Below are 12,966 nucleotides of genomic sequence, written 5' to 3'. Positions count from 1 at the left end.
TCAGCAGAGAGAGTGGTCTCTGAATCATCAGAATTGATGACATGGATCGTATTGTCCTGAGGAGGTGTCTTGTTGGATGAAACAGCTCCAAACATGATTATGGAAGAGCGCTTGGAGGGAGCTGAGAATGATGCGTTTTTGGAGATTTTTGGAGTGATAAAAGGAGAAGAACTTTTGGATGGTTGAGATGAAGAAATGGTGTTCATGGAATTTGCTTCAGATTGAGTTTCTTCATGATAATCTGACTCAGTGCTTGAGTAGACATCTTGGTTCTCTTCTGGTTCTTGATATGAGATTTTGCTGGGTAAAGAGAGGTTTTTTGAATATATGGTTGATGAGTGAGAATGATAGAGGACGGGGGAGAAATATAAAAGAGAATGGAAGATGTACAGGATGAGAGAAAGGAAAAATTAAATGTGTCGTAGCTTAAGAACCTAGCGTGATGTGACTAAGACATATGTGGACACGTAGCCGTTAACGCATTAAATGCACAACGTAAAACACGGAGACACGCGCCACGCGTGCTGCCCAATGAGAGAGAAGACGTGTGCTTCATTTTTCTAGGCTGCCATGTCAAGGGACGTTATACCAATAAGGACATTCCATCCTCTTGTGGTTTTGCTATCCTCACATGTTTAAGTATGAGCATCTCCAACGGTGAACTCAATATGAGTATATTAAATGAGGTCCACCATGCCACATCTTGAAATAATTTATTCATTTTTTACTACAACGATGAACTCTGAGTTGATTAGATATGATTCACGCCTAACCGTGATATATTTATTATTATACATAAATTAATTAAAAAAAATAACCAGGATGAAGTACTTTTTTTTTTGACAATGACATTTGGCACAAGTCCAACCGACAAATGCATTTACACCGTTGGAGATGCTCTAAGCGAACGAATTAGGAATTTGTTTAGTGAATGAGGGAAGTGTCGATAGATAAACAGTAAGTGTTGAATAATAGAAGAGTGATACGATATTTGGAGTGAATGAGAGAGAGAGAACACGACGACTACACACGCGCAGAATATTGAACGTTGAATATTGGTAGTCTCAGTTTATGTCTATGTTCAAAGTCCTTTTCGTCATCTCACTTCTCTCAACAAATGGCTGAACAAATCCCATACAGTGTCATTGTTAGCATAATCAACCGATTAGCTTCTTCCACCTTCCACGAATTTGGACGAATTTACGGCGTCAAAAACGACCTCCAAAATCTCAACCAAACTCTCCAATCCATTAAACTCGTACTTTCAGATGCCGAACAAAAACAACATCAAGATCTCACAATCCTCCACTGGATCACCAGGTTCAAACAACTCCTACATGATGCTGATGATTTCCTCGATTACTTGTCAATTCGTGATACACGTCTCAAACTCAACAACAGTCATCATACAAACGTGGTGGAGTTCCCTTAGCAATCAGAACAATGGGAGGCTTCTTACGAACTCTAAATGAAAAAGAAGATCAATGGTTGAATGTTTTGAATGGTGATGTTTGGAGGTTGTGTGAAGAAAGACATAGTATTATGCCGGTGCTAAAATTGAGTTACCAAAACTTGCCACTGGGGTTAAGACAATGTTTTGCCTATTGTTGTTTATACCCTAAAGGTTGGGAAATTCAGAGGAATGAATTGATTCAATTGTGGATGGCTCAAGGCTACCTTGAAAGTTCAATTGAAACACAATCCAAGGAAGATGTGGGCGATCAATATGTAAGGATTTTGTTGAAGAGGTCATTCTTTCAAGATGCATCATTGAGCAAACACAAAGATATAATTTCATTCAAAATGCATGATTTGATGCATGATCTTGCAAAGTCAGTAGCAGGAAATGATTGTTGCTTGCATACTGAGGAGAAAACATTTATTGGAAGACCCATGCATGTCTCATTTCTATCTAGTATTGCTTGTTCACTGGATTTGTTAGATGCAAGTAAGCTGCGTACCATTCTTTGGGCCAAAACCAATGCAAGAAGTGTTTTGGACGCCAAACCATCTATCACCAAGAACTTGAAGTTTCTGCGGGCTTTGGATTTGTCATATTCTCCTATAACTGAGCTGCCACTGTGGATCCATAAATGCAGACATTTAAGGTATCTGGACTTGTCTAATTGTAAAGAACTAATTAGTCTGCCTAAGTCTATCGGCAATCTTGTTAGTTTGCAATCTTTGAAATTGACTGGGTGCCGGAAACTTGTATTTTGTACTGAAGTTATCGCAAAGTTGATTAATTTGAGACATCTTGACATTGAAGGTTGTAAAGCCTTTGCAGACAAGATGCCTCTTGGATTAGGACAATTGACTTCATTGCAGTCCTTATCGAGTTTTGTAGTGGGGGATGAAGAGATAAGGAACTGTGGAAAACTAAATGAATTGAAGGAGCTAAATAACCTAAGAGGTCATATGAGAATCAGTAACCTGGGTTTGGTAAAGGATGTAGCATTGGAATCACAAGAAGCAAATCTGAAAATAAAGAAGTACATCCAAGTCTTGGAGCTGAATTGGGGAAAAACTCGGTACGATTGGGTAGAAGACGGAAAAAACAGTGAGATCAACTTGCAGTTATTGGATAACCTTTGTCCTAATCAGAATTTGAGAAAATTGAGAGTGAGTGGGTATCCAGGAGCGAGGTTTTCAAGTTGGCTTCCTTCGCTAACTAATATTGTTCAAATCAACCTCTACCGACTTTCCAGTTGTCAACATCTCCAACCATTGGAACGACTTCCGCGGCTGCAGATGCTCAACATTAGTGAAATGAATGAACTAAATTACATACATTATGATGATGTCTCTCATGTGTTGTTTTTCCCATCTTTGGAGAAACTCGTCCTCTTTGGCTGCAAGAACCTGAGGGGATGGCAAAGGTTGGGAAATTCCGCTGATGTTGCCAACCATCTTTCACTCCCTCCTTTTCCTTGTCTTTCATATTTAGACATTTGGGAATGTCCAAAACTGACTTGCATGCCTACTTATCCTTACCTCATTGAGTTGAGGTTAATTTCTTGTAATGTGATGCCAATGATTGAAACATGTTCGGTTCGGTCATCCTCATTCAACCCTCTTTTTGGCCTCAAGCACTTGTATCTCACAGAAATAGACGTAGAATCAATGCCAGAGCAGTGGATGAAAAATCTCACATCTCGAGTTTCTCTCTCTTTCGGGATTTCCTGTTATTGCACCTATGTTAAGACACTTGCAACATCTTTCTGCTGAACTTAAGAAACTGAGAATTTGTCAAGTCGACAAGGTTGACCTATGGAGAGATGAGGATAACACTAGCACCCTATGCCAAGTCCCTCATGGACTTAGATCTCTTCAGAAAATATCCATAGAATTTTGTGACAACCTGAAGGCGTTTCCGGAGCAAATTCTTGACCTTCAATCACTTAGGCATATTAAGATTCTTCACTGCGATGATTTAGAGTCACTGCCGGAAGGCTTGCGTTGCCTTGCAAATTTACAGACTCTTCATATAAGCCACTGTCGCCTCCTCCGTAAGAGATGTCAAAGTAAAATTGGAGAAGATTGGCCAAATGTTGCTCACATCCCAAACATAGTTGTAGGTTGATTCTTTTTGAGGCAATAAAGGCCAACAGAAATTGCTCTACTCTCCCCAACCAAGGTGAATTTGTGACTTTCTTTTATTAAATAGATTTTCTCTCACCACTGATATGGTTTGACATTGAGTATTCAATTATGATGCCGTTGTTATATTATGTTTATTATTGTCTACAAATACATTTTTCACAATATGTTGGTTGGTAAGTGAACTGGTTTTTATGATGTAAGAAGCAAAGTTACTTATCACTGAATAATCCCTTTCTAGTGTCTCCTATATATTTTTTTTTACAGGAGCTTCTCCTATATATATAAACTAGATAATATATCATTGATGTTTACACTTCACACAATTGTCTTGGAATAAAAGGTGCAGTGAGCATTGCATGTTAGTAGTTATACACTATGAATCACGGTTACTGGCACAAACACCGGACACGACACTGACACTAACATGACAACACGGGTAATAATTTGAGGAGATAAATTAATTGAACGTAATCAATGTGTCAGAGTCGGACACCGGTACACATCCTCGATAAAAAGTGTCGGGGCTATAGAGGTTATACAGGATGAAACCATGAAGGAAGTTACAAATGGGAGGAAGCAAAAGAACAATATCAATATCTTTTTTTGTATAATAAATATTTTATTATTTTATCTGTATGTAAACATGAATTATGCATTATCATAGATGAAAAAATAAATGAAAATAAGTGTAAAGACTGTAAAGTATATGCTACTGTTATAAACCAATTTATTTTCTGCTTTTGTAACATCTAGACCAAAGAATTATAAAGTTAAGCACTCTATACCCTATTATGAAGCTTAACATTAAAGCCAAATTTGTCCATTTGTGTGACTCTTTCATACCCTGTTGTCTTAAGAACTCAACTCCATAAAGTGTGCATTCCTCATTGTTAACTTCTATGCATCTCTTTTTCCCTTGTTCACCTCCATACTCATTTATCATAAGGCACTCAAATGGATACTTGAATAGACTTATATAATGCATAAAAATCCAGTAACTAGGTATTTTATCCTTTGATATGAAATACCCTGAGAATAGAAAGAATGACCCCATTAGGCCGGCGATCACCGAGCTTCCCATGATGAAATTCGGCACTAAGGCGCTGAAACATGCCACAAGTGAATTCGACATGAGTAGGACTAACCAAACCACTAAGGAGAAGTAAAGGAATCCATCAATGTCTTTTCTTAATCCTACCAGCCAATAAACTGGGGTAGTATAGAGAAGACCAACCATTAGAAGGAAAGGAAGAAAAACAAATGTATTTGCTAAAACATATGAAGAAACTCTATAAGCTCCTCTTGAGGTCTCATTCATAAAAGTTCTTCTCTCTTCCAAGAAAATAGGCAGCCCTTCTGTTGTTGATGATAGCAAAAAGGTAAGGCTGAAAGCAAAGAAGCCGCTTCGCGTTTGTAATGCTAATTTACTTTGTTTGCTTCCAACATTCAAGAATATGGTCCCTAGTATCAATCCAGCTACTAAGGCTTGTATGACCCTTGTAACAAAGAGTTGTTTAGTTCTGAATATGTTACTGCAAAATCTTTGTCCTAGGATTAAAATCTCTTCCATTGGAGAATTTGAGTACAAAATTTCTTTTTCTTTAACAATCATAGAGCACTGCATTCTCATCTTGTGTTCTTGGTGCTCTTTGTCATTGCAAAGAAATTGATTGTTCCCAGATTCTGAAGTGAGAGTAATCAAGCTTTGCATGACATCAATAGAAAATTCAAGGACATTGACATGATTAGGAATTTGATGGCCAGATAAATTGAGCCTTGCCTCAAGAAGATTCAATGAACCATTATGCATGACAAATCCATCAGATAGCAAAATGAGCCTATCAAGTTGCTCTAAGATTCGAAAACCGGGTTGGTGGATAGTTAGAACAATTGTTTTACCTTGATTAAATGCCATTAGTCTAAGCAATGAGATTACATTAAGAGCTGATGATGAATCTAAACCTGAAGTTGGTTCATCAATCAAAATAACTGCAGGGTCATGAACCAAGTCAACACCAATGGAAACTCTTCGCCTTTCACCGCCTGATATACCATGGTCTGATCCATTGCCAATTCTTGAATCTGCAATAGGATCCAATCCTAACTGCTTCATCAACTCTGCAACTCTCATTGCAGCCACTTTTCGCCCTCCCGGAAGCCTCAACAAAGCACTATACATTAGTGTCTCTCGAACTGTTAGCGATGGAAACAAAGTATCTTCTTGTGTGATGTACCCGGATTCTCTTCTGAATCTGTTCACATCCATTGGCTTGTGATTAACAAGTAGTTGTCCCGAAACTTTACGCGAAGGTATTCGCCCGGCGAGAATTTCAAGCAGTGTTGTTTTTCCAGCTCCACTAGGACCAGCTATAGTGGTAAGCTCCCCTGGCCTTGCCTCACAATTTACGTCCTTCAAAATGAACTTTGAACTACTCGTGGGATTCGAACCAAAACAAAGACTTGTAAGTTTGTCAAGTTGGTTGCACAATTTGTATGATAAGTTTTTGGTTTCTAATCTATATGGGGTTTTTCTGGTGCATGAGATGGGCTTGAATGATGATCCCATTGTTGTGTTGGTGTGCATGCAAAGTGAGAGAAGAAGAAAAGCATGTATTGCATAAGCTATTATGTGAAGAATACACAAAGCAAGAGAGGGGGATGAGCTAACACACCAAACTATGAGCTAGTTATAAGCTAAGTAAGAAGCCAACATAGATTATGTAATAAATATGTAATGAATGGGCCTTGACATTTTGTACAAGAGATTTGACTTAAACACTTTTATATTTTCTATTCAAGTGTGGAACTTGAAAAGTGTTTGGCTTGTTCAAATACTCTAAGTAAATCAAAGAAAGAAAGGAAGAACATATAAGAATGTGTAATACATAGGAAGTTTTTTCGGTGAGCTGAATATTGACTGTGCATTGTTGGTGTTTGGTTGCCCCACTATCTTCCCCATGCATCATAGGCTAAGACAGCTCAAAGTTTGGTTGGTAGAAGATAAAAAGTATCAAATATTCAAATACAGTTTTACAAGTTAAATGGGATCCTTTTCAACTGTGATTAAGAAATCTTTGTTCACATTTTATTCAACTATAATTCACAATATCGTAAATTTCTTAATATAACGGATTGATATTTCTATATGAGGTCAAAAATTATAAATGGGTAAACCACTGAAGAAATAAGTTTAATCAGTGACCCAAGATTTTTTTTATGAGCATCAATGACAAAACTGAATACTTTCTCAAGCATCCTTAAGGAATGTTTTTAAATTACAGGATAACATACAACAATGAATATTTAAAGTTATCTGTTCCAAATATAAAAATAAAAAAAAAATAAAAAATAATTGGCCTACATTAGAAGAAACTAATATTTTGAAGTGTTACAGTACGTTTTGTTCTTTTTAAAATTAAAAACGTCAATGTTTTTAAAGTAATAACACTATTTTGAGAAAAAAAGTTACACCGTGATTAAAAAAACACTTGTAATGTAGAATAGATTAATAATAATATTCATTTGACACTTACATAACGAATATGAAATGAAAAAGCATTCTTTTGTTTTAAAAAACTGTTAAATATGAAAATAAAATTATTTTAATTTCACTAACCTTTTAAAATTTTAAAAATACAAAGGAGAAACAGTATAATTTTTTGTTATTTATATAATACATAAAAACTATTAGCTGAAAACAAATTAAAAGTAAGCCAACAACTGACCTTATCTTACAAGCACTAAACTCAAAGCAAAATTCAAAAGGAACAACTCTCTTTCTCGTTCTTTACAACTCACTTGAACACTCAATTATTCATACACAAATGTCTGATACATTAGCACAAAAGTGTTACTCGTTTAAATGTATCATGAGCGTGTAAATACTATTGTCTTTGCAAGTTCTAGAGCTAACTTGCGTCCAAACAGCTTCTCCACAATAACTAGTGCAAACTCAATGGAGGTTCCTGGGCCTCTGCTAGTAATGAGGTTCCCATCAACTACAACCCTGTTTTCTACTTCACTCTGATCTGATAACTTGTTGCACATGGCAGGAAAAGCAGTGGCCTTTTTACCCTGTATCAGAGAAAATATGACCGTCTCTAAAATTAACATCACAATGCAAAATGAAGTTATGAACAATGAAGCACTTGATAGCAACATAAAATAGTCCAAAGAAGTGCAAAGAGCATTAGAATGAATTCTAAGAAGATTTAGCTACATAAGGAAAGGAACTGTCTACAGTACAAATGAACTTGAACACTGCTGCACAGTTTGTTATGCATGCTTTTCTGAATTCTGTTGAATTGCAGACCATGTAGGCAAGTTGATAAAGAAAAACAAAAGCACATGGGTTTTAACACATTATTCAAAGAAATGCACACACATATATATATAATTGTCATTTTATTGAAAGTTTTGTTTATACTGATGATAGATTGACTCATAAAACACATAGATACCTTTAGTAAGCCATGGGGCTCCAAAACTAAAGCCGGGGATGCACAAATTGCTCCATAATATCTGTTTGATTCTCTTTGCTTTTTCAACAAATTCACCAAGGTTTCCGAGTTTGCAAAAGCTTGGGCACCACCAATTCCACCCTGTAGACAATTGGATTATAATTTACACAAACTAAATATTATAAACCGATTAATTATTACAAAGAAAGTAACAGGTTCCCTTACAGGCAACACAATCAGGTCATATGAAAGTTTAACTGCTTCATCAAGGAGTGTGTCTGCCTTCAGTTTAACATTACGTGATGCCAAGATCTCTAGTTTGTCCTCAACAGAAGCAACCACAACATTTGCCTTTGCTCTTCGCAGAATATCGATTATAATCAAAGCTTCCATTTCTTCTGTGCCATTAGCAATTGGTACAAGAATCTGAAAAGAGAGCAAGTGAAAATACCAATACATATCAAGGTCGATAATCTAGAAACAACAAATTTATTCTTTCATAGAAACATGTCTATTAAAGAAATTTAATAAATATAGTGCTGCATCCTTTCTCAAATATTGTTGTCAATATAAAGAAACTTCACTGAGAACAATGTTCAGGCCCAAATCCTACCTTGGGTGGACTGTCAAATGTCCATTGCACTGGGTTTAGCTCCAAAAAAGTATATTCATCACCATGATTAGATCGGATAACCTGAATTTTGAATTACAAGAGAATCCAACAAGAAATGGATAGTAGTAAGTATCACAGAGGGGTTTTTGATATCATCAAGATTAAAAATATCATCAGACTTGTCTTGTATGTTGAAATTCAGCAGCAGAAAAGCACAACACATGCACCCCGACTACTTATGCATTACCAATAAAGAAGTAGGAGTTATAAATAAATTTTCTTTTCTTCATTTGGTTACAAAAAGATGGGAAAGAGGGAGGGATGACATAATTAGTAAGGGTGTAAAGCAGAGGTGGACACCCCATAACTGCTTAAAAACAAGTAACATCTCAATTATTATGCTTCAACTATGAATCATGAGCATGGATAGCAAGAAACTTGAAGCTTTTTCAGCAGCATCATTGCTCCATAATATCTGTTTGATTCTCTTTGCTTTTTCAACAAATTCACCAAGGTTTCCGAGTTTGCAAAAGCTTGGGCACCACCAATTCCACCCTGTAGACAATTGGATTATAATTTACACAAACTAAATATTATAAACCGATTAATTATTACAAAGAAAGTAACAGGTTCCCTTACAGGCAACACAATCAGGTCATATGAAAGTTTAACTGCTTCATCAAGGAGTGTGTCTGCCTTCAGTTTAACATTACGTGATGCCAAGATCTCTAGTTTGTCCTCAACAGAAGCAACCACAACATTTGCCTTTGCTCTTCGCAGAATATCGATTATAATCAAAGCTTCCATTTCTTCTGTGCCATTAGCAATTGGTACAAGAATCTGAAAAGAGAGCAAGTGAAAATACCAATACATATCAAGGTCGATAATCTAGAAACAACAAATTTATTCTTTCATAGAAACATGTCTATTAAAGAAATTTAATAAATATAGTGCTGCATCCTTTCTCAAATATTGTTGTCAATATAAAGAAACTTCACTGAGAACAATGTTCAGGCCCAAATCCTACCTTGGGTGGACTGTCAAATGTCCATTGCACTGGGTTTAGCTCCAAAAAAGTATATTCATCACCATGATTAGATCGGATAACCTGAATTTTGAATTACAAGAGAATCCAACAAGAAATGGATAGTAGTAAGTATCACAGAGGGGTTTTTGATATCATCAAGATTAAAAATATCATCAGACTTGTCTTGTATGTTGAAATTCAGCAGCAGAAAAGCACAACACATGCACCCCGACTACTTATGCATTACCAATAAAGAAGTAGGAGTTATAAATAAATTTTCTTTTCTTCATTTGGTTACAAAAAGATGGGAAAGAGGGAGGGATGACATAATTAGTAAGGGTGTAAAGCAGAGGTGGACACCCCATAACTGCTTAAAAACAAGTAACATCTCAATTATTATGCTTCAACTATGAATCATGAGCATGGATAGCAAGAAACTTGAAGCTTTTTCAGCAGCATCGATCACCCTAGTTCCCCCTCCCCTTCTCTATGAGCACAAGTCTTCATGTTGACATTTATAGGGCAAGGAAAAGCACATCTAGTTTCATTCAGGTATAAAGGTCCGTGTAACATAATGCCAGTTTGATCAAGATTGTTAATGAAGAAATATATTTTTCCTCAAAAGTTCTCTTACTAAATCGGGAACCAAAGACGATTATTTCTCCAAAACAAGCTAATTCAAGCACACATATAATCCACATTTCTATGCTCCGAAAAAGCAAGCAGAATTATCAGGAATGAAGTCCTTACTCCTTACCAGTGGACCTGCAACTTCATCAGCTTTCTCCTTTCCAAGTAGTTGCTCAACCAGAGCAATGGCAAACTCCATGGTGGTACCAGGTGCACGGCTGGTCACAACTCTGCCATCCAGCTGCACCCTTGACTCAACAGAAGTGGCATAGGAGGCCAATTTTTCCATGAATGAAGGGTGACAAGTTGCCTGTCCAACAACCATAAAATCACACAACCATCACCGCTAGCTACACAAAAGTACACTGTGAAACGAGAATAAACATAAGAGGCAAACTTTACCTTCAATCCATTCAGCAAACCCCATTGCCCAAGTACCACTGCAGGAGCAGCACACACCGCGGCATAAAGCTTTCCATCCTCAACATGCTTCTTTACCAACCCTTCCAACACTCCACAGTCTCTAAGATTGTCCACACCCGGAACCCCTCCCTACACACAAATTCCCCCAAAAATCCAATTAACAAAAAACTATGAATCCTATGAAGCACCAACACAGACAGCGATATAAAATGGAAACAATTGAATATAATCATATGTGATTTTGTCGTGTTGGACAGCAAACATGCCTTCAATTCCATGAATCGGTGAGTGCTATAGCTGTGAATTCTCTCTAACTAACAATTTTACAGTAAAGAGTGAAAAAAATACAACAACAAAAAAATGAAACATGTTTTCTCCCTTTAGTGAGTGAAAGAAACGACATTTTTAGTATTTATTAATAAAAATAAAATAAAAATTTTACAAAACCTTAACCACTCAATCAATTAAAGATATTCCAAGGATGAACGATAACTAATTACTTATTCAAATTCTGAATTAAAAAACGTGCTTAATTTGATGATCAACGTAATAAACGCGATTATAAACACAACCCCTAAACAATTTAAAGTACAACGCAGATATGTCGATAATAGAGAGAAATATCTATACAGGGAGAGCGATTAAGTCGAAAGCAGTGTTGGCAACGTCGGAAACAGAAGCATCAGCAATGATCTTGACGCCGTGAAGAGCTTGAACGGAAAGACTGTCGGCGGCGGACGCAACGGTGACGTCAGCTCCGGATCGACGGAGAACATCGATGGTGATGACGGCCTCCATAGGCTCGGTGCCATCAGCGATCGGAATTAGGACTTTACGAGCATTTGAAGCCATTACAGTGACGGTGGAAGAAAAAGAGTGTGAAGGAGAAAAGAAAAAACGGTTATGGTTGAGTTTCGGTTTTGGAGTGAAGTTTGTAGAAGCAACGAGTGTGTGAGGGAAGAATCCTATGTGACGCAACGCCATTTTTTTTTTACAATGTTTTTTTTTTTTTTCTTTTTCCTCATTGAGTTGGAAATGTGTCCGTGAATTATGCACGTGTGTCTTCACGTGCTCCACCAGCACCACATACCAGTCAAAGAGATAAGTTAGAATTCCTCAAAAGAAATTTAAATTGAGGTTCTGTATTTTTATTTTTATAATTAAACTAAGAAAATTACGTTGTTACTATTTGAAGTTTGACAAGAAAGAGAAGAGTATTGTGTGATGATAGATAGGTAAAACTTGTAAATTATAACTATCTATTCTCTTATTTATGGTTAATGAAAATCTGATTGATCAAGTATTTTATTTTTATATTTTTTTTATTAAATTTAATATCAAATAATATTAATTATTTTTATATTTATATTTGATTAAATTTATGTTTTATAAACTATTTTTATATTTATATTTTAATTTTATATTCTAAATTGTATTTTATAGATATAATTGAGTAAAATTACTGATTTTATCAAAATTATGTTGATTTATTAAATATTAAATCTAAATATGATATAGTAATTTATTTTTATTATTTCTATGATAATTATAGATTGTCTTGCCATTAGTTATGTATTTATTTTTCAACTTCAATGTAAGAGCGATTTTAGAATAAAACAATAATCTCATCTTGTTCCATTTATTTTATCATGTTTCCATCCTTGACTATTTAATGAAATCCATCGATTTTCTTTTGTAAAAAAGTTATATAAAAAACTTATCACAACTTTATTTTTTTTTCAAATAAATCCATATAGGTTAACAGTGTTCGTATTTTGTTAAGTTTGTCCATATCAACAAATATTCTGTTAAGTTTGTCCATATCAACAAATATTTTGTTAATTGCCCACAAAAAAAAAAAAATTTGTTAATTAAAATCTTACAATTTAGTGTTAATATCTGGGAATGTGTATCGTGAGCGAAAGGTGCATTTTGTAATTCAGTCTACTACACACCTTATCGTTTTTCCATTCCACTCACCTTTTCTCCCATCTCATAAGGCATGGAATATCTGTTACATTATGAACCTAAGTACAGAGCCTAACCATCATTGCCAAGAAGACATGCAAAGAAAACCAATCTATAACAAGTAGGAGTTTAAGATTAAATGTCATGCATGTTTTTACATGAAAGCACATCTTTTTACTACTTTCCTAATCTAAAACTATGGGCAGCTTTAGGGGCAAAATCTCATTGTGGCAGTGTCTTTG

At 35.7% G+C, this 12,966-nt stretch overlaps 3 protein-coding genes across 3 annotated transcripts; 1 reads left to right on the top strand and 2 right to left on the bottom strand.

The window, feature by feature from the left end:
* Nucleotides 1–1,303: 1,303 nt before the first annotated feature.
* Nucleotides 1,304–4,344, top strand: LOC101489470 (putative disease resistance protein RGA1). Its single transcript, XM_027335804.2, has 2 exons — nucleotides 1,304–3,637; nucleotides 4,087–4,344. Exon 1 carries the CDS (start codon nucleotides 1,444–1,446, stop codon nucleotides 3,226–3,228), a length of 1,785 nt encoding a protein of 594 aa, XP_027191605.1. The 5' UTR covers nucleotides 1,304–1,443; the 3' UTR covers nucleotides 3,229–3,637; nucleotides 4,087–4,344.
* On the bottom strand, nucleotides 4,295–6,901 carry LOC101502499 (ABC transporter G family member 10). The gene has a single exon (XM_004488989.4). It carries the CDS (start codon nucleotides 6,185–6,187, stop codon nucleotides 4,331–4,333), a length of 1,857 nt encoding a protein of 618 aa, XP_004489046.1. The 5' UTR covers nucleotides 6,188–6,901; the 3' UTR covers nucleotides 4,295–4,330.
* A 347-nt stretch (nucleotides 6,902–7,248) lies between these two features.
* Nucleotides 7,249–11,809, bottom strand: LOC101502185 (protein DJ-1 homolog B). Its single transcript, XM_004488988.4, has 7 exons — nucleotides 11,387–11,809; nucleotides 10,736–10,885; nucleotides 10,461–10,643; nucleotides 9,704–9,784; nucleotides 9,316–9,516; nucleotides 8,064–8,204; nucleotides 7,249–7,677 (listed from the first exon to the last, which is right to left on the bottom strand). The coding sequence occupies exons 1-7, from the start codon at nucleotides 11,738–11,740 to the stop codon at nucleotides 7,471–7,473; spliced, it is 1,317 nt and encodes a 438-aa protein (XP_004489045.1). The 5' UTR covers nucleotides 11,741–11,809; the 3' UTR covers nucleotides 7,249–7,470.
* Between the last annotated feature and the right edge of the window lie 1,157 nt (nucleotides 11,810–12,966).

Source organism: Cicer arietinum, chromosome 1 (genome assembly GCF_000331145.2).
Source record: "Cicer arietinum cultivar CDC Frontier isolate Library 1 chromosome 1, Cicar.CDCFrontier_v2.0, whole genome shotgun sequence".
Taxonomy (NCBI): domain Eukaryota; kingdom Viridiplantae; phylum Streptophyta; class Magnoliopsida; order Fabales; family Fabaceae; genus Cicer; species Cicer arietinum.
This window is presented reverse-complemented; position numbering and strand designations above follow the sequence as displayed.